This window comes from Crocodylus porosus, unplaced genomic scaffold (assembly GCF_001723895.1).
Source record: "Crocodylus porosus isolate Cpor-Errol unplaced genomic scaffold, CroPor_comp1, whole genome shotgun sequence".
Taxonomy (NCBI): domain Eukaryota; kingdom Metazoa; phylum Chordata; order Crocodylia; family Crocodylidae; genus Crocodylus; species Crocodylus porosus.
In genome coordinates, this window is record NW_017728907.1 from 57,893,375 (window position 1) to 57,919,290 (window position 25,916).

A 25,916-nucleotide genomic window follows, 5' to 3' on the forward strand; every position below is an offset into this window, starting at 1 on the left:
TTGGGGTACTCGTGGCCTGCGCCGGTGGTGCTGCCTGGCGGTGCATGGCTCCGGCCAGAGCTGCACATGGTGAAAAGGAACGCAGCCAGGCTAGCCTGCCTCCACTGTACAGGGCTCTCTGTGGTGCACGTGCGGCTCTCAGCACTCACACACCACTGGGGGAAGCCCCATGCGATGGAGCTGGCTGCCTTCCCCACGTGCAGCTGCCGGGACTCTTCCAGAAGTGGCAGGGAGCCCCACGCCCCCTGCTTCTGTGGTAGCAGCTGGCTCCATCATGCAGGGCTTCCCCTGATGGCATGTGAGTGCCGGGAGCAGCACGCGTGCTGCGGGGAGCCCCACACGATAGAGGTGGGCCGGCCAATGCTCCTTGCTGACATGTGCAGCTCTGGCCGGAGCCATGTGCCGCCAGGCAGCAGCACCCGCACAGGCCGCGAGTGCCCTGAGGAGCCCCGCCTGCTGTTGTTGCTGCTGCTGGTGACAGCAGGGGCTATGCACCATGGGTGGGAGTGTGTGGAGGGTCCCCCAACCCTTACACCCTCCCTTACACCCATCCCCTACCTGCCCAAGCTCCCTGCTCCCACTGCCTCCCTGGGTATGGGCTCCATCTTCCTGCCAGCCCCAGCCCCAGCCCCAGCCCCAGCCCCACGATCCCTGTCCCCACCCAGCTGTAGCTCCTCACCACCCCTGCTGTAGCTCCCCCTGCCCCTGCCAGGAGACAAGGAGGAGCTGCTGGAGGCCGGGAAAGCTGAACACGTTCCCCCGTGGCTGCAGGAGTGGCAGCAGTGGCCCCTCCTGGAAGCTTTATGCTGGTTCGGCTGGGCCCTTCCACACACCAGGGTGGGAGCGAGGCACGTGGGCTGGGTGGGGGTACAATTAATCGGTGGACACCTGCGGGCCTGATCCAGCCCATGGACCATATTTTGTCCACCCCTGCTTTAGGGACTACCTCATCCAGACAGGCATAAGCTTTCATAGGTGACAGCCTGCCTTGTTAGCCTGGTTGATGATTGAACAGCCAAGAGTTATGTGTTTGGGTGACAAAAATCTGTTTAATCACAAAATATTTTACATGTCTTATCAGTAGATGATATCTTGTTCGTTCGTACCCCAGTCAGTTCATGTTCATTAACCCATACTGTGCAGCTTTCTGAATTTGAACTTTGCCCCATGAGAACACTTTTGAAGTTTAATGCATTTCCTCATTAAAATCAATGGTGAAAGTAGGCCTGCCTTTTATTTGAAGAAGTTGTTCCCAGATAATTTGTTAAACAGAGTGAGCTTGAAAGAGAGAGAGCCTCATTAAATGAATGCGAAGTCTCTGACTTGGAGTCAAAGTGTTAGTCAGGAAGTGCGTGGAAGCTCCCGCTGTGCTTTCCTCTGCCCTACACACCCATTTTGTGCATCAAGAAAGAGGTGTAGATGCCAGGAGCTGTCAGTTGTTTCTCACTACATCATGCCTGGTTGTGCTCGACAACTAGCCAAGTAAGGGATTTCTTACCTAGAGATGGGCCTGAACTGGTGCTCCTGATCCAAAACAGCACGACTTCTGTAGCTATCCAAGTCTGGATCTGCTCTTCATAGCTTTGGCCTGTCTCCTTTTGTTCTAATTGTTGAGCTTGTTCAAATGATCTCCCTCATTTTGGTAAGACATGGTTAACAGCCCAGTGTGGTGGCTCAGACCATGGCTGATGGGTCCTTCTGCAAATGGTGTGGGTTTGAGGAGGTTCAGTACCAAGTATTTGAGCCTTCAGTCTCCAACTCTCAGAGTTGATGCTGGGATGAAGCTAAAGCAGCCTCATAGTCAGTCTTCCTTCTCCAAAGCATGTCAGTACATTTGAAATGGTAGGGCACGCTCTGTCCCATTTACCCTAAGACCTGCCACTGGCGCTGTATAGACAAGCCACAATATCCCCTTCACTTCCCTCAGCCCATATAGGTTCAGAAGTGGGTGGTTCTGACCATGGGTGGATTAACAGGAGCAGTAGAGTCTGCTAAGTGAGTAGCTCCGTGCTGGCTCCTCCAGAGTTTCTGGTGGTTGTTACAACCACCCTTCTTCGCTGCAACCTGTGAGCCAAACAGCCCCTGCTAGTGCAAGAAGAGTAGTTTACATGCATGTCAGCCCAGCTGAATCTAGGTCCAGATATGCAGTTATATGGGGTCTGTAGATAATACTGTGCATGGCCACAGTATAAAGTGTGAATCTTTATATCTAGCTACATATTGATAGAAAGACCAGAGTAGGTTCAATGGGACGTGAATGGGCTATACTGTACAGTAAAATCTGTCTTCTCCATGGCCATTTTGGGCACAGAACACTGCACAGCTTTTAAGCTGTTCTGAACAGCCCAGTACAGCACAATTGTGTATTTATGCACCGTGGTAGATCTATTTGCTAAGTAAATGGAGTTCTTTGATGCCCTTTCTTGTTCCGTGTCCCGTGTGAGACTGGATGAGAGAAGGAAGAAAGGCCTTCTAAGGAGAAAATACATGTTTGCTTTTCTGTTTATCACATTGACAGCTGTTTGGTTTTTCTTGTGTCTGCCCAGGAAACCAAATCCTGTCTCCTGGAACTTCTGTTGGAAATGGTCTAACGCCAGAAGCTGCAAAAGACCTTGGTCTTCCTTGTGGGATTGCAGTAGCAGCATCTCTCATTGATGCACATGCTGGAGGACTAGGTATGCTGTTTTTGTACGTGGAAATAGAGATGTTACTGAGATTCTGTATTTATGGAAAATATCCCTTTCCCACAAAGCTTCATTTGTTACAAATGCCAGTAGCTAAGCAGCATGCTGACCTATTCTTACAAAATAACATACTTTTTAAAACCCCCTCTTTTATGAATTAGGCATTCACAAAAATGACGGTACGCACATTCCAAATTCAGTTATCTCAGGTTGAACCTTTTGCTGATTTTGTTGTTGTTGTTGCCTCCACTTTGGAGTTGCTAACTAGGAATGTCAAAGATCTGATGTCGGATACAAAGAGACTTCATGTCCCAATGGCCGTTCCCATCAATCAGTGCTCCAGGGGAAAAAAAAAAACCCAGTTATTAAATGAATTGCTTGGCCAGAGACTGTGGGGCTCAGACAGGAATCAGTAGGTGACATGTCATAGATAAGGAAACAAAACAGAAACTGCTGAAATTCCAGTAAATCTTCTGGAGAAACACTATAGGCAGGGGATTTGTAAATGTATTAGTATCTGAACATATTAACTTATTTACTATATCATTCACAGCCATTTGTAATGTTTTGGTTCTTCTAAATGTTGTATATCCATTAAAGTAAGCACCTGTGTGCAATACTATGTTTGTTTGCATTGCAGTAGAGGGAATATGCCCTGTTTCGTTTCAAAAGTCTCAGAGAACAAAAAATACTAAGTCGTGCATAGTCAAAATTGATTTCTGTTAGCAAGATGCACCTTCTCTACTAATAAGCACTTAATAATATCCCCAGTCTGCAAACACAAAAGTAGAGAATAACTACATAACTTTGGTCATTAAATAGCGACATCATAAAACTTACATTGAGCTTTTCTTATCTTGGAGGGTACGTAGAATCTGGATGATGTATTTTGGTGTTCACCCATCCCAAATTTGGTTTCGCATTGAAAAGCCAGCTTATATATACCGTTCGTTTTTAGGCAAACCAAAGTTCAGTTTTGAGCAAGTTTGGAACGATCGGTATGCACGTGTCATAGATGTCTAAACCTATTCCATTCTGCATGATGTTGCTTCAAAATCCAATGGGAATCAGCAGTTCCATCTGGATTTGTTCAGGCTGTCAGTTTAAAGTGAAATTTAAGGAGTAAATCCACATCAGAAAGAAAAGGGAAGCACTGGACACACTCCTCTGCAAAAATGAAATTGCTGAATTTCTTTCTCTCGTATAAGGAACTAACAGTACTATTAATTCTGGGTTTTTCAGTTAGTGGAAGTAATGGCAATATCTATTTTCATGAGTTCTGCTAAAAAATGAAAATATATGTTTTTCAAGTTCACACATATTTCCTGTTGCTGATCTGGGTTCTGGACATTGGACATTGTAGTGCATTGTACTGTATTTTCAAAAGCTTCATTTTACCTTCAAAAACTGTTATCTGTATGTCATTGTGTAACTTCTGCTCTAACAAACTGGCTGGAGTCATCCTTCATGAAAATATATGGACTTTGACAGAACTCCTCCAGAGATGAGGAAATGAATTTCCCAATATGTTTGCTATTTTGCTTCTTGTTGCTTTTTATAGCCCAAAGTTCTCAGCGTTAGCTATCCAGCATCATCCGATTTGCTGAAATATATTTGTGATCCTTGGAACCAGCCAAAAAGATGGCAGCAACATTTAACTTGAGGGCTTTTTCCCCCTCTGAGATCCATATGGTACAAGAAGATTTTCAGTTTCTGTGTTGTTAGTTAGAGTTTACATAGGGAAAACAATGGTTTCGGTGTCTTAGTTCACCCTGTTATTCTGATAGGACAGTCTTAACAGGCTTTTTTTGCTTGTTTGTGTGACAGGTTGGCTGGCAGTGACCTGGCCCAGGGGTTTTGAAAGGGCAAAAGATGATTGTAAGACTTGGGATTCCCTTTCCTCACCAATCTGGTAATGATTTGGCCCAGGGGTTTTGAAGGGGTAAAAGATAATTGGAGGACTTGGGATACCCTTTCCACACCAATCAGTCCCCAGAGACTCACCCCACCCCATGTCCCGATTGGCCCCTTGGGTCACCTGGAGGGGGATAAAAGGGGCAGCATGGGCTGACTCAGGAGAGACCAGAGAGGGACAACAAGGAAGGAGCTTCACAGAGCTGGCAAGAGCTGAGCCAGCGGGGCAGGAGCAGTGCCCCGGAAGAGCCTGAAAGAGCAGGACCTGCAGGCAGCAGTGGGATCCTCAGCAGCGCAGCGTGCGGCCGGCAGGAGAGGCTCCCCGCTGGGCTCCAGGATCCCCTACGAGAGGCTGCACCCAGCAGGAGAGGCTCCAGGAAGGATCGGAGCAGCGACCTGAGGGGTTCCCAGCTCTGCTTCCAGCTCCTCCAATCAGAGGCCAGGCCGGGCTCTGGGGGAAGATCAAGACCCCTAGCAGGCTGGAGCAGTGCCCCCAGTGGTGGCTGTGTGGCAGCGTTCCTATATACCACGTGGGGGATCTGGGTTCAAGTCCCAGCTGAGATGTCTTGGGGTGCATGAGATAACAAGAAGCAAATCTTCTTGCAGTGGAAAGGGGCCATTGTGTTTTCTCCCCCTCCAGGTACCAAGGCCCTATGTTTCCTTGTCATTTGACATTTTGCATTTTGTGCCTTTTTATATTTCACCAACCCGTATTGTTTGTTCTGCTGTTTGTGTTTTATATTTTGTTAACCCTGTTTTTTGTCAGTGATTGTAAGCGTCTAACCTTTGTTGAATCCTGCCCCCGTGGGGCATTTGCAGTGTCCACTATACCCTCTGATTTATGCCCGTTATGTTCCCAGTATTAAAAGGGATATGGTTAAGTCCCCATTGGTGGTCTGGCTCCGCTCTACAGGGGGAGGAGAGTCCCTACACCTCCCACAGCACTTGTGTACCTGCTTTGATCCCTTCAATTGGAGAGGGGGTACCTCTTGGAGTACTGCCCGGGTTACATTTGTTTTTCCACTTTGAATTTAACAAACAAATTTTGAGCAAAACCACATCTGTAGTGCAGAAACTTCAAACACTTCCCAGAAGTCTTGTGCGCAACTTCTGTGTAAAGTATATGGGTGCTTTGAAGCAACTTCAGAGGAGACAAGAGTATGCATAGAGCTTTTCTTGATGCCCTGGGATAGGAACAGGTTCCTTGCCTGAGTGGCTGATAGCTTATAAATATCTGAAAGGAGCTGTGCAGCTCACAGTACACTCCCCTTGCTGATAGCGCTAAAATGGAGCAGATACACAGACCCATCAATCGCATCATTTCCTTTGGGAAATGGTGTGAGGGTGGTAGGTATAGAGGAAGGAGCGTCTTGGTGACTTCCGTTGTAGAAGGGATGGTAGGAGAAAACTCCCTGGTCCCAACAACCTCCTCTCTTTCCATGGCTGAGCCACACAAAGCTTGCTGCTGCTCTAGTAGTGCAAAAACTTGTGCAGTCCTGGTGGGAGGGAGATTCAGGGACTGAGATACAAGCAGGGGTATTGACTGGAGGAGGAACTCATGGAGCATCCTGCCCTGGCAAGCTGGCCTTGGCTGGATTTGCAAAAATATTATACTTACAGTCAAATTTAAGCACAAACTGGGATTTGCAAAGTGCTTTAGAAAGATACCTGCCTAGATTTCCATTGGCTTTCACTGAGAGTTAGACACCTAACCTGTTTCAGTGCTCATTAAAATCCCCATAGGTTACCTGGCCTTTAATTAGTAGACACTTGGGTGTCAGAATTTTGACGGCAGCTAACTCCGGAGGTTTGACAGTCTCTCCCTCCCACACATGGGATGCAGGCAGAAGTAACAACTGAAATGTTTCGAAGGGCCAGCTTGTAACAGGGAACCCTGCCCTGTTACTGAGAGTGAGAAAGTGAGGACCATGCCCTCAAGGCAAGCTTCTGAGAGGCCCGAAGAGGCAGGTTGTGGAGGTATATAAGCCCTGCACCAGGGGCAGATGGGGTCAGTCTGACTGGGACGGAGCTGATGGAAGCAGTGCTGGGAACTGGGCCCTGGCTTAAGCTGTGCGAGCAGAAGAAGCTCCTTGCATAAAGCAGAGAAGCAGGACCAGAGACTAAGAGAAGTGTGAATTAGCCCAGAACGGGCAGAGCTGGCAGAAGACTGAGTAGGAGCTGAGAAGGGCTTTTAGAAAGGTTTTCCCAGCTTCAGACGAATAGTGGTGCAGTTTTTCTTATTGCAGTTTGAGCCACAAAGGTAGAAGGGAGCCATTGATGGTGCCTGGGGAAGGCTCTGCAGTCTACAAAGGACTGTTAGAGGCTGGTGCTCAGTCTCAGGGGTGTCAGCCCAGTTTGCTGAACAGACCCACTTACTTGTGCAGGGACACAGGAGCCAGACATAGGTGTCTCCTACCCCATCCTCCCTGCCCGGTGCCTGCCAACTCCTGTCCTCCTGCCATCCCCACTGTTGCTCAGCTCTCCACCCCCAGCCCTCTCTTCCCCTCCCCTCCAAGGGGGGAGAGGAGAATTGGGATTGGAGAATTGGGATTGCAGTGGCAAAGTCCCCTCTACTCTTGTCCCTTTGCGGGGACAGAGGAGCAGAACCACAGGTCACTGCAGCCTCCTCTACTGCTTCTGGCTGGTGCTAGAGGAAACCACAGCATTTTGAAATGTTTCAGCTAAGGAATGCCACAGGGGCTGCATGTATGGCCCCTAGCTAAAATTATTCTATTTTGAAATGTTTCCAAGTGGGTTTCACTTAAAAGTATTTCAGAAGTTATTGTCTGCTCCCTTAGAGGGAGGGGGGGAGAGAGAGAGAGAGAGAGAGAGAGCAAGCGAGCGAGCGAGAGCGCACTTCATTAATAATCCAGAAAGGTTTTGTGTTTGGTCTCAAATTATGGGAGACAGGAGTGTTTCTGTGCACATATTTGTTTCAGAGATGGAGCAATGCTCTACCAAAGGCTGGGAGCCCTAAAACACCTCTTCAGCTACTTTGTTCTTCTTGTATTGTAGTATGTTTAGTGTTAACCTTTGTTACCAGTCAAGAGACCCCAAGGATGGATGTGATACCAACTGTTCTGTTGGTATCAAAAATGCAAAAAACTCTTTTCAAGTCAGTAAGATACAGTAGAACATGGTTCTGCCTCCTCTTATTCATTTACTTTAGGATAGTGCCTGCAGACTCATTGGAGATCAGAGCCTTGTAGTGCCAGGATGTGTGAAGACATGCAATGAGAGATTATTGCATGACCTAGCATGCAAAGTACAAAAGACAGACAACATGTAAGTGGGAAACAGAGAGGAGATGCAGCTTCACCGTCTACCTTGTGGACTTGTCTATTATTATCTGATAAATTGCTGAACTCACTGTTCCACACTAAGGGCACTTCTATATGTGACAGTCGTCACGATGTACACATGACAAAAATATAATTTGTGTGGCTTAATGGCATCACATGTGCACCAGTTCTGGGGGTTTTAAATGACTTTGCATCATTGCAAACTAAACTACATCTGGATGTATTTTACTTTGCAGTGTTGCAAAGTGCAATGATGCAGCTGTCAACCTGTGGGACTAGTAAGGGGAGGTGGAGATCCCAGTGGTGCCTGGAGGGCACTTGACTGCTTTGAGCCCCACCTGGGACTGGGCTTAAGGCACTAACAGACAAGGACTGAGGGACCAGAGCCATGGGGCCCAAAGCTGAAAAAGGACAAGATGGGCTGGAGCCCAAAAGCCAGGTCTGACACAATGAGCCTAGGCTAAAGAGTTCAACTAGAGAAAGGGGTCAGAGGCTGGGAAGGCTGAGGCCCCAGCAAGAACATAGAGACCTGGAGAGGTGTGGTACTGGAGTGTCCAGTTAAATGATTAATTGGTAGCACCTGAGAGGCATGGCTGCATGGGGAGTTTGGAGGTTACAAAATTAGTCCTTAAGGCAACTATTGCCCCAGAGCACAGACAGACCTGCAGGGCCCACCGAGCATTTGAGGGTGGTGCAGAGATCAGCGCGGTTCGGGAAAGACCCAGCAACGGCTAATGGGTCAGGACTCGTTCTCGGACACTGGGCAGCTTTCCTTCATCCCAATAACAATAAAAGCAAGGCATGGCAGGAGAGAAGGTGAAAGAGGGAGGGTGCCCAGAGCTAGAGCTGAATGAGTCACACAGCCATCAGGGGGCATCCTGGCTGCCCCAGAGCCTGGTCCTGTTACAGTCATTAATAAGAATATCAGATGTTGCCATACTCAGAACAGGCCCCTTTTGCATCCCATGTGAAACTCCTGTCGCTGCTGTTGATGGAGGCAAATAATTCTTTGGTATAGCTATTGCAGCACTTCAGGGTGCAGTATCGTGTTAATACAGGAGCCCTCATCCATGCAGTTGCATATGTAATGCCACTGTACAATAAATGGCAGATTATTGGAAGCAGTTTGGCATTTTTGCTATTCTTTAGGTATCTGTTGTAGTTATAGGAGCAGTTTTGTTCCCATCATTGTAAACTCCTTATCTATCCAGTTTCTTGGCAACCACTACATTAATTGGCTAAGTGATGTGAATGTGGGTCCATAAATACACATGTAAAATTATATGCCCTTTGAACTTTGTACTCTGCCTGCAAAATTAGAAACCACCTTTCAAAGTGAGGTCCTCAGTCTCAATTTTTACTTCACATTAGCATAGGTGTTTTTCTCTTAAAGTATTCCAGTCACTAAGTAAAAGATAAGCGTCTTGATAACAAGCTAATTCTCCCTTCAAGACACAAAATATATACTCAGATCTTTTGCTATAAACATATATCAGTTCGCCTCTGATAAATGATCCCTGGAATATAATGAAAGGCTTAAAACATGACTGTTTAACTAGGGAATCTCTCCATTTCATCTTCCTTTGTTCATACTGTGTGTGTACATATACATATATGTGTGTGTGTATAATAAAGCAATGCATTTATTTAAACATGGAGAATTATTTGCTGCCTCCGGTCTCTTGATAGTCAGGTGGTGTAGTTTGCATTGAAAATGACCTATTCTTTCAAGCATTAAGAGTGCTTCTGAATTCAATAAGTTACTACTTATGTGTGGGGGAAAAAAGTTGAACTGAAAACGATCCAGGGGAACTTTGCACTAATTCATATACTGTAAGAATTAGACCTTGGTGTAAACAACACTTACTATCCATGTTCCCAACTACATAATACTTCAACAAATAAATGTGGGTGGGAAGCAATGTTTCATTCATATTCCAGGGATCATCTTTTGTTAGAACCATGTTCAGATCCATGAGTATATATAAAAAGGCACCCTGCTATTTGCTCTCCGACCGATTCATATGAGGTCAGTAATAAGAGAGTATGTATTGATCTGGGCAGAGGAAATTAATTCAGTTTCTTAGAGAATTTAGGTATTCTGAAATGTGGCTTTGTTTTAGTTAGGAACTGGTTTAAAACTCCATAAACGAGAAGAAAGCCACAGCTTTAAGGCTGAATGCTTGGCAAGTTCTCCAGAGCCATAATCCCTGGAAGACCTAGAGTCTGCAGTCCCTGGCAGGCTTGGCTCTCCAGCAACGCTCTGAGTCATCTACCAGGGAACAGGCAGGTGAGCTGGCAGGACACCAGACACGAAAAGAGCATCACTAAGACCAAAGGCTATCTTTCAAAGATAGATAACTCGTCCCCTTAGTTGGTATGATGAGAACTGTGCCCATCTACTTCATCCAGAAGGCATTTGGAAACTTGCACGGCACAAGGAGAGGACAGAAAAGAAAGTGAACGGAGAATCTTCAGTGGGAATCAAAGCTAATAAAAATAAGAAGGAACGTTAAATATCATTACACTAAAATTTACCGCCATTTAAAAAAGAAGATGAAAAAAGTTGAAGAAACACATATACAATGGAGGCAGAAGAGAATATGGTAAATTTAGACCAGGAAATATTGAGAATAAAGATCTGTTTTAGTTGATGGAAAGGGGCACTGTGTTTTGAAAAGCTAATGTTGCATCTTTGGGTATTTTCTCCATGTTTTATCATGCACTCACTTGGTGAGAGGTACACCATAAGTAGAAGACAGAACCTGAAACATAGGCTATACTTTAATGTAGCTCATCGTGTAGTAACTTCCACTGGACATCACAGTTGTTCCCCTGAAATACTTTGTTCTGCCTATGTTACACAATGGTTTATGAAGATAAAATATTGAAAACAGGCCCTTCTCATGCTACGCACCAAGCCAAGGTGGCATGATGGATGTCTACTTCTCATTGTTAGCAAATTTTGACACAGAATCTATTTCTCTACTTGGCTAGGTATATTGAAGTTCAGAGTCCTGGAATCTGTGATGGATTTGAAATGTGTGAGCTGGGTTGGGAGGCGTCGAAGAGTTATTTGATATTTACTGCTGCAGAGGTCAGAAATAGCTTCCAAACTAGTCCATCTGAAATCTGTTACTAAAACATAGAAAACTGGAAGCTGGCTAGATATATGTCTTTCATTTGACCTATTCTATTAATTTTAAAGAGCCTGGAGTTAAAACATCATAGGAGGTCTGACTTGTACAGATGTGACCTCAGAAAGTTAGAATAAGGTGCATGCCTAGTCCTTTAAAAAGGTACCACCATTATCTTTTTTGGCATTTTTTTTTTTTCAAACTATATGTCTTGCTGTGCAGTATTTTAGTTAGTTTGTCAGTATGGGAAAAGGACTGAAATTGTGCCTGCTTAGCTTTTCCTGCTATCTGAGACTGACTGATGTGAAATTTGCAAGGTACTGTAATTTCTGTGTTGAGTCCATCCCTTTGGAGCCTTCACAAGAGACATTTATAGCCCTCCCAGAACACAAAATAATTCTGATACATGGAAAATACTCTTCTTAAAAGCACTTAGGTTTTGTCCCAAGAACTGAATTAAATGGCATGCTCTTATGATTACAATGTTATAATCAATGTTTCAAGTTTACACCCATGTTTGCTATCTAACTTATAATGAATAGAAATTTTCAAGCCCGCTGTGGCTTTCAAGTTGAAATAAACACTGACAGCAAAAACTGGAACCCAGTAAAAATCAGTGGCAAAATTCTACTCGCTGAGGATTTCATCCTAAGCAATACATATTTTCCCAGTGATTAGTGGGTCCTTCACCCTGGGATGCATGAAATTTGTGGGAACCATGCAAAAACATGTTTACATATTGCAGTTGTGATTCACACGAATACATTTGTGTACTGTCATGTGCAAATAGTATTGCATGTTCTCACGTACAACACACACTCTTCCCCTGCAAAATCAGCCTCCCTGAATTGGAGTGAATGTATTATGCAGGGAAGCTGATTTTCTGCCCAGGATAGAAGCACCCACTTTGATTTCTGCACTGCAGTGCAGTAGATGTGGCATTACTATTCAGACAGCTGAGGGGGTCAGTTGGTGTAATGGCTCATTGTTCTTGTTCGCTAATCAAGCAGTTTTTGGACAGTTTTGCAGAGTTGCTAGCTGCTCCTGGGCTCTTCTCCTGTTTCACAGCCCTGAAGACTCTAGCTCTTTTTAAAAGCATAGATCCACCCATGGAGACTAGTCTTCAGCAGCAGCTAGAGTTTCAGCTTTAGTTAAGAGAGGGTGAGTTAGCTGAAGAGTACTTTCTGCCCCTGTTCTATGCAGCCACAACTGGAAAAATCTTTTTTCTTCATTCTCCCTTTGCTTCAGTACAACTGTAATTGCAGCTGAGCCCTCTGTGTATTGCTGGGACAGAAATAAAATAACGAACGCTTAAGGAATGTCTGGTCCATCGCGGACGGGAATACATGTTTATCTGTGTGAATAAAATTAGTCTTGTTGATCGGACCTTTCTGCTTTGTGGAATCGGCATGAGATCCTTGGCAACTTGCATCCTAAAAACTTCCCATTTTGTAAGAGTCTTTTTTTTAAGATTGGATTCCCCCCTTTTTTCGTTTCTTCATAGGCATCATTGGAGGAGATGTGAAAGGACATAACCTGCCCTGTGAAAATCAGCCCATTACCTCTCGGCTTGCCCTGATCTGTGGAACATCTTCATGCCACATGGGGGTAGGTGGGGTACATGATCATTTGGGTGGTGGGGCAGCAGCTCGGGCTCTAAAGAGAAATTGAACTTTGTCTCCTCTCACCCTTTTTTTCCCTTCCATTCTGCTGGTAATTCTATCTTTACCTCCAGATATTAATTATATATCATGATGCATTTGCTACCAAGCAGCAGCTCTAATAGTAGTAGAAATCAATACTGGGGGTGGGGGGAAGAGACCTGAACATGAAGTGTAAAAGCAAAGTCTATGCAATGTGAGAGTGGCTGAGAGAGCAGCTTGAAATCTGAGCTGAAAACTCTGCACTTGAGTTATCCACGGCAAGCCTGTCACTAATGTGCTACTGAGCACTGTCTTCAGAGAACCAGTGTGCATCTTCAGTGGCAGACCTTCTCCCTCCCCACCCCCTCTCTCAATCAATATAAATCCATCTCCCTTGGAAAGCTGCAGTGATCTATAGAATTATGATACGTATCATGACTACAAAAAAACCCAGATAAGCAATTTTTACTTTGTTAATTTTTCCTGGTGAATTAACGAAAAAGCTTTTCCTGAGATTGCAATTAAAATTTAGTGTCTGCTTGTGAAATTTATACCTTTTTAAAATGTATGAGTCTGAAAGCATTCCATTTAGATAAGTACCCTTTTCTGCCATATTTTTTATTTAAAACTCATTACTCTCTTAAATTTAGACTGATTATAACCTGGATTTTTCCCAGATGAGCAAATTGTGGTGGGGGTAGATGGACAGTTTGGCAGAAATGAGCCTGCTGTCAAGGAAAGGCACCTCAAATACTGAAGAGAGGGAGACACTTAAAGAAATGTCACAGCCAAGCTTAATCATGATGCCCGTGTCTTGGCCATATATACATGGGTATAGGACATGATAGCAGCATGTTATTAAGTAAATGACCTTGTCATATGCCCCAGTTTAGCAAAGCAGGTACTTCATTTTAGGCATGAAAAAGCCCATCTCTGTTAAGCAAAGCATTTAGCAAGGAATTACATTCTTTAGAAGTCTATGGGATATAATCTTGTATTCACACTTCGGAAATGTTTGAATTCCTAACAAACCCTATTTTACATTTAAAATCCTGCTACTCCTAGACCTGTTTTTCACCTGAAAAGTTTGGCCGGTGTCACTAAGTTGGTTAAAGGAGTGATTCGTTTTTTCACGCTATACATAGTCTGATACAAGCTTTATTAGACCAGTGCACAGTTATACTGGTAAAAATGATATTGCTTTTCAAATTAATCCAGTATAAGCATTTTTACACCAGTATAACTGTATGTGATCTTTGGGATGGTCCCTTGAAAGATATCAGTAATATTAAGTGACACCGTTCTCTGGCATGAAACCTTTGTTGAAGTTGATCAGGATCCTAGTACATGCATAAAGTCACATGAAATCACTAGTTAAGGAGTGGCGCTTAACAGTTTCAGTCCCAATCTAAGAATAGGCTTTTTTTGGTAAAATGTGAAATGTTACAACTCAGCCTTTAATAAATCTCCTCTCTGCCACTTTTTTTTTTTTAATTCTCAAAAAAGCACCACCATTTCCAACCAACAGATAATTAGCAAATGCCAAGCTGCTGTGGACTGAATCTCTGAAAGGCCTTTGGTGTAACAGCTCTTTATCTGTACCTTCTTATACTGTACCAAGTGAATATAGAGCACATAGGACCTTTGTGTGTGTGTACTTTAATGAGACGTATATGCAGCTGCAGTTGGTTGAAATTAGCTGTGCCTTTTTTTAATTAGGGCCATAAAATGAAAGTTTATTATACTCATGTTTTGATAGAAATCTATATTTTCTCTCTCTTTCTTTGTACCGAGGGACCCTCGGGCAATAGAGATTAATCATCGGGTTTAATTTAATGCAGTGGGAGAGAGACCTGTGTGGTCAGGCGGGCATTAAAAAGTGCCTTTGATCTGCCTCAGGTGCACTGAGCCCCAGTGAGCCAGCAACAATAATACCTTTGTGAGATGATCAGAGAAGAGAGGGGAGGGGGGGAAGTGGTCTGTGTGGAAACTCAAGGCCGTCCTTTGTTGTGGTTCTGGCAAACGAAAGAGCCAACTGTCAGGAGAAATTCAGAAAACAGAAAGCAGGGTGAAAGTGTGCCGGTCAGGCAGTGCATTTCTTTCAAGGGATCTGAACAGGAAACTGTTCAAAATCATCTGCTGTTTCTTTCTTTTGGCAGGGGGGGAGGGTTGCTGTTGGTGGTATATGTGCATGGCTATAATATTTCCATTCTTTAGGCTGAATGCTCCGTGACTCAGAGAAGTTCGCGTTGCTTGAGTCGGACATTTATTTTAAATGTCGAGAGAAACGCTGTGACCTAGTTTGTAGTAACCTCGAGGAATCAAGAGAACTTGAGTAAAAGCTGTTGCCCGTCATTCCTTTCATGTTTCAGAAGGTGAAAGTGTTGAACAGCGTGTTACTGGTAGACCTAATAGTTTAACTAGTGGTAAAACTACTCTTTCGAAGTAGGGCTATACTTTTGGAATCGACCTCTGCCTCTCCTGGCGGTCAGAGGCGCGGACCCTCACTGCTGAGAGATTTGGACGGCACATCCGGCAGGCTGCAAAGAGTTGCACGATTAAGTCGTTGGTTCAAGTTCAAGTCCAGGTTGGTAGTCATCAGATGGCATTACCATTCCAAGACTGATCCAGCGCCCGCATAGGTGAAGAATGTGATGGTTTGTCTGGATGATGGTGAATAGTTATCCATCATGATGCCTTTTCTGAATAGCTGTCTTACAAAGGCCATTCTAGGAAGAAAGACACAGGAGCTATGCTTTTTCCCTTTAGAGGCAGTCTCTTCTCACCGGGGAGTGGCACGGTAGCTATACCCATCATTTTTCCCTCCTGTCCCTTTCAAGTGGCAGACCCAATGCCCGCATTTCCCGCAGAGCAAACTGCTGTGATTCAGCCTATTTTTAGATTGGGAATCCAGGTTTCGGCACCCTGTTCTCCTGCCATGTTTCCTTAATAGGCCCAAATGGTTTTGGCATCTCTATGAGACTTGCCTTGGATAACTGCAGGGGTGCAGGACCACTTAACCCAAACAAGGTATTATTTACTTTATCCACAGGAACACAGAAATTAGTGAGGAAAGGTTACAGGTAACCAAAGGGCTACATGAATATTTGTCTTCACCTAGCACCTTGGATATGCCTAGCTTCTCCCAACCCCCCAGCTCACCCCCATGTCCCAGAAGCCCCAGCCCGGTCTGAGGTTATTTCATAGGTCTTGATGTCCATCTGTCACCATAACAGTAGGTGATTTGTAGCTACCTAAAACCATTGTCTGCCTTCCAATAGCTGTAGAAAACCACCAGGATTTCAGTTTACTTTCTGATTCCAGCAACCAAATAGCCTATAATCCAAGAAACAAAGGTACACATGCCATTTATGAAAATAAATGAATATTTCCCAGCATTTTTCACAACTTCGACAGCTGGTGCCTCCGTTCACTAGATGACATACTTCGGTCTCCAGAGCTGTCAGTCTAGGAGTTTCCATCAGTACTTCACTATTAAAAATATAGGAGCAAAGTCCTTTTTCCATGAAGAACAATGTTTCTTAGTCCTGACTGGGATTTCTGTTACAACTGCAGTAACAATATTAATAGGACTTTTTACATTTAATTTACAGGTAAACAATCTTGCACTATTGTCCAGAAATCTTGCACTATTGTCTGTGCAGTTGGACAAACTTGCTCAAAAGCTGTACCTTGAAAAGCTGCTATATAATGGCATCTCCAGAACTATTCTCTCTTTCCCTGTTGCCAGAGGTCCTATGCGTATGGGATATGGACTTTCTAAAGGGTAGAGCCAGATACTTATATAAAATAACCCTGCTCATAAAATATGTATAGGCCTTCATTTGTACTTTTTGTTATCAACTAAACTTGCTTCGAGAGCAGTGTTCTGCCTTTCCCCCTTGCCAGGACAGTCATCCCCATGACCTAAGGGAGTAGCCAAAAGAGTTTTGACTGGGAACATTGTCTGGCCTTAATTTTATAGTAGGGGCCTGGGGGAGTAGGAATTTAGTGGCAGCTTGAATCCCAAAACGCACAAGCTGCAGATTTCTCCCAAGAGTAGTTTTCTTTAATTTTCCTTTCTTCGTTTAAGTTACTAAATCCCTGCAATACTTTGCCACAGGCTTCCCCTCTCCTTATGCTGGCTGTTCTGGAGACCATCCTTCCTATTTTGGATGATGCATACATTTCTCTTTTCTGGATCAAATGAGCTTTTCTCTGTCTCCTTTTGTCTGTCACAGCAATTTCAGTTTTGACTCCTCTGTTTTTGGACATCTGTGACTTTAAAGTGGGGTGCTGCATAACATGGGAAGGCTTAGAAACAGTGTTACCTGACTTGTGCACACTCCAAGGAAGCTTTGGGGTTTGGTATGGTTTGGTTTTTTGCAATAATAGCACAGATTCACAGTTGGAAAGCCTGATTTTTTTTTTTGGATTTTTTGTTATTATTATGTTTTAGCTATTTGAATCCTAAAGAGTCCTAATGATTCTGGTTTATGAGATTATCTCTTTAAAAAACAGCAGAGTTGATTCCCCCCCAATATCCCAGAGGGCAGAACAAAATGGGAAGTGTCCCAGCTCTTTCATTTTGTTGCCCCATTATTTACTGTGACCTATTTAAGAAGAATTGTTTTTACCAGGCAGGGCTATTCTTTGCCTGCTTCTGCTAAAGGCACTTCAAGCTGGCTTGGTTCATCTGATTCTCCTGATGACAGGCGAACACAATAGTGTTTCTTTGCTCCACAATGTCCATCCAAGCTGCCAGCTTTGTTCACACAAATAGAGTGTAAAGCACGTTTTGTGCCCCAAAGCATGCAGTGTACACATCCTGGGGTGGAGACGGCAGACGCACTCACTCAAAGTGTTCTTGTAGCCTGATCTCCGTAATCTCAGTGGGAGCGAGACCAGCAAGTGGATTCAGTATTTTTTGGCTCTGATACGAGAGCCTCCTCTTCAGAGCATGCCACGTTGTTAAAGCAGCAGACTTCTGAGCGGTTACTGCAAAGGGACTTCTCAACTATTGAAACTTGGGAGTTTGAGGAACAAAAAAGCACCGTGCTCAACTTGCCAGGTACATTGCATCTGTGCTGGTGGCACCAGGCAGCAGGTTTCCAGGAAGAATGGCGGGACCGCTCGACGGACTTCAGCCTTGCACTTTTCGGTCACTGCTGTACTCGGATAACGTGCAGTCTCCAGGGGGACAGGGCCTGCAGCTCTGGGCAATGAAGCACTGTGCCAGCTGGCTCGGGCCCAGCATTTAGCAAAGGCAGCAATTTGTCCTTTTCCTGACCAGAGGAGAAGTGCTGGGCTAAGGAAGGGAAGGCAGGGAATGCAAGGAGAAAGCAAAAACAAAAGCAAAACTGTTGAAACCAAGGCTTGAAAGGGACGGTGCGATCTTAGAAAACCGATAGGCCCTTGCCCCTATTTTTTAATATTTTTCTCTGCTGTATGACCTCTCCTCTGAATATAAATCAGAGCTGGTGTCTTTCAAGTGAGGGAACTAAATCCGTTCCCCTGGAACCGCTGCCTGTATTCTAGCCTTGTTCAGTTCTGCCGGCTTACAGACTGCCTTTGGCAGGAGTCACAATGCCAGCTTCCCAGCTAATGAAGATATTTTCCCTTCAGGGAGAGGTATATGAAATTAAAACCATGTTTGCTTCCCTGCCCCTTACAGGTTGCCCATCTGTACTGTATGCGACTTGGGCACTGCAGCTGGAAAAGGTCACTCGGCCCATTTGAATGCCTTGGTGCTATTTCTGTTCAGCATGTGACTTTGCAGGGGTTACATATCTCCATAATCACACCCCAAAACTACTCAGGGCTCTCTCTCACAATCTTTCTTTTCCTTCCTGGCCCCCCCCAACACACACACACACACACACACACACACACACACACACGACCCTTTGGCAAGGAGCCCTTTGCAGCATCCCCATCACTGGTGGCAATTGGTCTGATTTATTTTTTCTTTTAGGGTGAGAAGTGAAATAGCTTTGCCGGCAGGGTGTATCAAAAGCCGGTTGCTCTTCTGACCTCTTCATTTGATTAATAAAGGGTAGGGAGATATTGGTGGTGGTGATAGATGACATGCAGGTTGCCTCCCAGACCCAAAGCACTTACTTGCAAAACTGGAAAACCACAAAGCTTAAGATCTTGAAATGTAAATAGGAAGTGGAAGAGTTTACTTTAGAGGCAGCAGTGCTGAGCCTGTATAATGTTTACTTCTGTTTGCCTCCCAGCCTCTCGTAAAGCCTGGAAGAGATGAAAGGAAGGGTCTCTGGGTAAATCGGTTATTAAGGATTGCGTTCGGAGCAGGGTGCCTTTGTTTGTGGCCTGGCATAATTCAGGGCCCGGGGATGTCTCAGATCAAGTGGGAGGTTTTCATTTCGTTCGCCTATCCCAGAAATCCAAGTTTTGCACTCCAGCACTTTGCTTGTGGAATCAACCTGATTCTGGGAGTGCATCTGACAGCAGCACAATCCCTTTATTGTATGCACAGTAGATAATGCTTAATAACATTTCCAGAAAGCTGTGCAGTCCACTCCTCTCCCCCTTGGTGAACAGGCCATTTGAGTTCAAAGAATCACAGAGTAGACGTGCATAAAACAAATGCCTTGAAAAATATTCTGCTCTGAGATGGTACCAAGAGTGATATTCTACAGACATCGCCTTGACACGAATGAAAATGCTTCGCTTTGAAAATACCATCAGGCAGAGCAGTTTCCATCCTGCGGTTGACTGCAAGCTACCCTTGTATGACATGCAGACATTTGTTGGGATGACTGATTTATAATACTGTGCATTTCTTTGACCCCTTCTATCTGGGGGCTTCAAGAATCTTTACAATAATGAGTGAATTATGTAAGTGAGGGAAGAATTATTACTCCAATTTTACAGATGGGAAACTGAGGCACAATGGTTTGGTGATTTTTTTTTCATGCTTATCTCTTTCTAAATTTACAAATCATACTTCCCAGCCTATAAAACCTAAGTGAAAAATGCAGCTCTTTCCCTCAACCATTGCTACTCAACCTGAACTATGCCCAGCTGCTATATTTTTCTATATTTTTATTTTGCCTGACAACAAAATCATACTTTGTGTGGCAAACACATTTCGAACATGGCGATGTATGGATCAGTCTCCAAAACTCTTTACCTTTTTGGGCTTTGTTTTAAGAGTAGCCAACATGCATAAGCCCAGCGCTGTAGGACTGTGTCTTCCTATCGCACCCTATCCCAGTTCTCTAAAAACATCGGCTCAATGTACAGTGGCAACCAAAAAAGCCAATAAAATGTTGTGCACCATTAAGAATGGAGTAGACGATAAAGCAGAGAAGATCATCATGTCATTATACAAATCCGTGATGCACCCACATCATGAATACTGTGTGCAGTTCTGGTTTTTGCATCTCTAGAACAATGTAGGAGGATTAGAAAGGGTACTGAGAAGGGCAACCAAAATGACCAGGGATGTGGAGCAATTGCCATACCAGGAGAGATTAAAAAGGCTAGGACTGCAGTTTGGAAAGGAGAAGGCTGATGGGGGATGCAATAGAGATCCATAAAATCGTGAGGGGTATGGACTAAATGAAGAGAGCTGTTATTCAGCAAGTCCCAGAGTGCTAGAACTAGGGCACCCACTACTTACGGCGTATAGGATCTGTCTGCCGGACACCATTCATCTGCAGGTGGCATGCTTGGCAGGTCCAGAGTGCACACTGCATGTGGTGCCCACTCCAGACTGACCCCACATACTGGATCCAGTTCATGGCCCAGCTCATGCCATTTTTCTGGCTCACAGGGCTGATAGCTTCGTACCCCTGCCGTCTCCCACCTTTGCCCTAGAAACTTGCCACTTTTCACGTTCTTGATGTGAGACCGGTGTGACTCACCTGTCTGATGGCAACATTAGGTGGCAAAATAGCTGTATTTTCCTGCGCCGTCCTAGAACCTCACATCCTATCGGCCGCTTTGTGACTGGAGAAATAAAGGGGAGGCACAGTCTGTGCCCATCCCTTCCTCCTCCGTTCCCGCAACAGAAGCAGTTCTCAGGTCATGCGTTTGTTCTGCATGGTGACGGCTCTCCTGTTCCGGTGTTGTGATTCCTCCAAGCAAAGGGGAAGCCGCTTCCTTTTTTTCTTGAACTCTGTGGAGGTGTTGAGCGGTGCTTGCTACCAGTATCTCTAGAGGACAGCACCTTTAAACCATTCATGTTCTTATTAGAGTATTTCTAAATTTGGCTCAAGCAGGGTTTTCTGTTTGAGGAAGGTGGGGATGAGAGACGTTAGAGGGGGTTTTTGAGTGGTTAGAAACTGTTTCTGTTGGCATTCATTTCCCAGCTTTTGCCCGCAGCATCACTACACTTTTACCTTTAGAGAATAGTGTTGACATAATTTTCGTTCTGCTCTAAATCCAAAGTTAGGGGGTGATCGTTCACACCTGAAACGTTGCACGGCTGCTGTCTAGATTCACTGAAGCACTTCATTAACGATAGCACCCCATTGCACTGAACAGACTGAAGATCTCGCCACTAGCCGTAAAAATCCTTTCTTCAGCAGCTGTAAGCTAGAATTCTAGCTTTGCCTCTAATGGTTTTTTAAGATAAAATCTCCATTATTTTCTCTTTCTAAACGATACGATCAGATTTGACGGGTACATTTCATCTACACTTGGAGTAAACAATTTCAGCTCCTGCTTTCCTGATCCAGAAAGATGTTGTCCTGAAGTCCACAAAACAGGTGAAAACCCAGCTTCTCCACAGAGTGCCTGCCCCGATAAAGCTGAGTCTAGGACTTTCTTCATGCACAAGCATACTTGTGTGTGCTGTCCTGTCCTTCTGCTCTGCTCATCTCTGTGTTTTGTTCTTGTGAGTAGATATGAGATTATTAAACAATTCATGTATTTCATGCATCTAGATTTCATGGTGGACAAAAGATCACGCTAACATAAATATTATCTCCTTGATACCCCGTAATAAAGCAGCTCGACATAGGACTGGTAGGGACTTCTGGCTCACGAATTAGCATGGGTGTTGATGTAGAATAATCTAATAGATTTTTTACTTGAAGGCAATGTTAAAAGTGTCAATGAAAGAAAAAGGATTTGTTAGTTTTGTTGGGTTTTAAATCTTTTAAAATAGCAATATCTTCCAACCCAGTCATACAGCCATAATTTAAATATGGGACTTGGAGTCCAGGCTCCTGGATTTCCTTCATGACTTGGCCATGTGCAGCCATTACATTTCTACCTAGGAGAATCCCAGGTACATACTAGACAAAGCCTTGATTGGGCTATAATTGGGAGTGGTCGTGCTTTGAGCATGGCATTGGATTCTGACCTCCTGAGGTCCTTGCCAACCCTCATTTGCTATGATTCTGTGATGCTAGAAGTGTACAAGCATGCTTCCAGGTTCTCCCAAAGGACATCTGCTCCCCCTGGGAAAAAAAACCTTCTGGATGTCACTCTGGAAGATCTCCCCTGTGAGAGAAACTCTCTTGGAAGAACAAATTAGGAGTGTGTGAAATGGGCCATATTCTATTAGGATGTTGATTCGGCCCAAATCAGGAACAGTGATTCGATTTGTTGATTCGGATCCCTGTCCCTGATTCGATTTGGCCGAATCCGAATTTGAAGATTTGATGCTGATTCGGAGGATCAGCAATTTGGCCATAGATACAGCTTTAAATGTTTTTTCTACATACCTCTAGGTACCAGGTGAGGCTCATAAATACTGCGATGCTAAGGTGCATGGAGCATCCCACAGGAGCATGCCTCCCCCCCCACCGTGCTTGGCGGCGAACTCGGAAGTGGACCAGAACTACTTCCAGGCAACTTCTGGGTCCACCAGGAGCATGCGGGGGGGGCCTCCCATGCACCCCCCACTTGGTGATTGGCCTTGGGGGCACCCCCCACAGACCCAGGAGGCACCAGTCGCTGAGCCAGGAGAGCATGGGGGCCCCCCAGCGTGCTCCCCAGCGGACCTGGAAGTGCTCTGGTCCACTTGCGGGTCTGCTGCCGAGCTCACTGGGGGCCCCCTGCACTCCTGTGGGACTCTCCATCCACCCCAGCATCACAGCATTCACAAACCTCCTGCTACTTAGAGATATGTAGAAAAAACATTTAAAGCTGTGTCTATGTCCGAATCGCCGAATCTTTCTGAATCTTCCCGATTCGATTCAGAGAGATTAAAGGGTCTCCTGACTCAATTCGGATTCAGAGATTCGGCTACCGAATTGGGCCAAATCTCCTCTGAATCAAATCGGGGACCAAAGCTTTGCACAGCCGTAGAATGAATGTCTGTACACTTGTGGACTCCTCCATGATCAGGAGCTGAGCAGTATGTTCCCCTGTGCCTTCTCGCAAGCAGGCAACTGAGTTGGGGAAGGTGGGAAAGCATTTCCCCAAAGCTAGATCCCCCCCATGGAGGCGTTGAATTGCCCCTGCCCCCTCAGCCTTCTCAAGGCAGGGACACCCTGACCAGGAGAAGCACAGAATAGGAAGAGACACAGAGAAAAAGGGATAGATTAAGACAACACTGGAGAAATACTGGTTTTGGACATAAAAAATAGAAGTGAAGGATATAGGGCAGATAGAAGACCATAAGTAAAGGTGTGAGAAATTAGAGGGAAGTGTGAAAATACACAGCTTAAAGGTTCGTGCAGCTTCTGTATTTCCATTTCACTAGCAGAAAAGTGGGTTCCAAGTGATTTAGGAACTAATGAGTCTCCTGGCATCATGAAGAAAAGGCATTTTGAGGGCTGCATAATAGCCTTTAATACAATAATACAGCTAATAATGCTTTTTTCAGTTCAGACATGGATAGCTATAACAATACTTGCCTTGCAGGAGTGCTGGGAAGGTTGCATTGTTTGTGAAGTGGTTTTGAGTCCTGTAGTGAAAGATGCTGTGCACGGTAAGTACAAAGTGAAGACTGTTCGGGTCACGGCAGTATAAAAAATCATTCAATTTTTTAATTTTTTTTTTTTAAACGGCAACAAAGCGCTAAATTCAGGAGGAGGCTGTGGATACGTGGGCAGCAGGTTTACCCACTTTTCGCTCGTTTTCCCATCTCGCTCGGTCCCTAATGTAGCAACAGTTGTTTATCCCAGGTCCCTTTTGCCACCCCAGATGCAGGTGGAGGAAGCTTTAGTTTGGGCAGGGTTTATGAGGGAGAATATAATCTCGTTTCGGTTCTGCGAGCAGTGAGGCAGTCGCTGCTGCCTTTCTCCCAGTGTCAGCTGGGATTCACAGTTTACGCTGAGCTCATTGTTTATAACTGGGGGTGAAAGCCTGAGGTCCTCTCCCAGTGTTTACTCGGTCCTTCGGAGTTGGTCCCAGTAAGGAAGGACTGAGTAAACACTGAACAAGGCTCTCAGGATTTGCCCGATTAATTATTCAAATAAAAACGTTCTTCGAACAGGGTGCAGGATGGCACAGCCTGTGAGTCCTTAGCATGCTCCCTGTATCTCACCATGGGTGCAGCTGACCCTTTCTTGGACCAGTAGGGCAGATATTGCTACTGTTATGACATTTCCTTTTATTGATAGAGGGAGTACTAGCCACCCTGGAAGTGAAAGCTTTTCAGCTGTAGCATAAGGTACATGGGAAGTCCATGCAGGCTCATTAAATCACCCAGATCTAATTCTGAAAGAGTCGTCCTTGGCGTTTCCTATTCATTTCAGAAAGCGTTGGGTAAGTCCGACAGCTGTTTGTGAGGAGCATATGAGATGCAACACCACGGCCAAAGGGAGTCATGCTAGATGTCTTAAAGCTGCATCTGATTTTTTTTTCTTACTCAGAGGGTGCAAACAGATGTTACCCCTCTGCCAGCATAAAGGTTTGTATGGAGCACAAAACCCAAGCAAACAGACATCTATGCCTTTTGTCACAATACAAGTACCCAAAATTGTGAGTGTGATGACTTGTAGTGAAAGTTTGTGCTGCCTTTTGGCAATGGATGTTCATTTGCTTAAGGTGCGAGAGGGCAGGCAGCTTGGGGCTGCCCACCCTCTCCAGCCACCGAAAGCAGCACTCCCAGGGCTTCAGGAGCCTGATCCTGTAGGACAATGGTGGTAGGTACTCGGCCCTGACCTGGGCTGTGCTTCTGCAGCTGCAGCGTGGGGAAACCCATGGGCTTCTCCATTTTGTGCCTGCAGGGGATAGCCAGAACATGTGTCTGCTGGTGTGCACTGGGCGTCCTTGCACTGTGCTTTCAAATGCATATTCCAAGTCGGGGCCAGGCACCCAGGGCTGTTGGCCACTGAAGTCCCAGGAGCTCATCCCATTTAGGGACATGGCAAAAAACAGTGCCCTAAATATAGACTGTCTCATTTCACCGGACTGGAAAACTGTCACAATGGGATCCCTCTCTCTGCAGTCCAGATCAAGCAATCAAGTTTGCAACCTGGAGTGTCTGCACCTGGATGGGCAGCCCCAACAGTGACCGTCCAGAGTGAAGGACGGCACTTGTAGCCAGAGAACTTGCACGATTTGATGTTGAAGTTGATGTTGCTGAGAGGAAAATCCTTGGAAAATGCTGTGCATTTTGCTTACGTGGGTCACCACCTTTCCCCAAAAGTATACGTAGCATCAGTCATTTTGAGCCTCATTCTGAAGGCCAGTAGATGAGAGAGGCAGAGGAAAAAAGGCATCAACTAACATCACTAGGACTACTTTTCCCACTGGGAACTATTTGTCACATCTACAGTCAAATAAGCACATTTCTGATGTTTCCTCAGTCATCTGTGGATTCACCGATGACTTCCCTATTTCCTGGAAGACTGTCATCCTTGTGTCGTGGGACTGCCAGTGACGACAGCTTGCAGTGAGCTATCGCTATTCCCTCACGTGGCAGGGAGGTATATGTTGTGAGTCACTAAGTAGTGTTGCTTTAGGACAGGGGTCAGCAATGTACAGTCCACGTGGAAGCAGTTTCCAGCCCACAGATCTGCTGGACTTCGTCTCTGCCCTCGCTGGGGCTGAGCAGTGAGGAGCTGCTCCTGGGGCAGAGAGCTGGAAGTTGTGCCCTTGCCACCATGCCACTGCCTCTTCCCTGCTCACACCTCCCGCACCAGAGTTTCAGTGCAAATGCAGCTGGGGTGGAGCTGTGCCAGGGCCTGGCTGGGTAGAGGTGTGGGCAGGGAGAAGCACAGCAGCAGGTTTTAGCCGTGCTCTCACTGCAGCCTGGGAATGGGGGGCTAGGAGAAGCAGTGGTGGCATGGATGCAGCTTCCAGGAA

General features: G+C 45.2%; 1 protein-coding gene across 7 annotated transcripts in view; it reads left to right on the forward strand.

Annotated features, from left to right (window-relative positions):
• Positions 1-25,916, forward strand: part of FGGY (FGGY carbohydrate kinase domain containing) — a 421,503-nt gene that overhangs the window by 321,353 nt on the left and 74,234 nt on the right. For all 7 annotated transcript variants that reach the window (XR_002100291.1, XM_019531523.1, XM_019531522.1 and 4 more), the window contains 2 exons: positions 2,547-2,675; positions 12,542-12,645. Coding sequence is in view for 6 of the 7 variants with exons in the window: in XM_019531523.1 (XP_019387068.1) it covers positions 2,547-2,675; positions 12,542-12,645 (233 nt within the window). In the remaining variant the exon portion in view is untranslated. The remainder of the gene's footprint in view (positions 1-2,546; positions 2,676-12,541; positions 12,646-25,916) is intronic.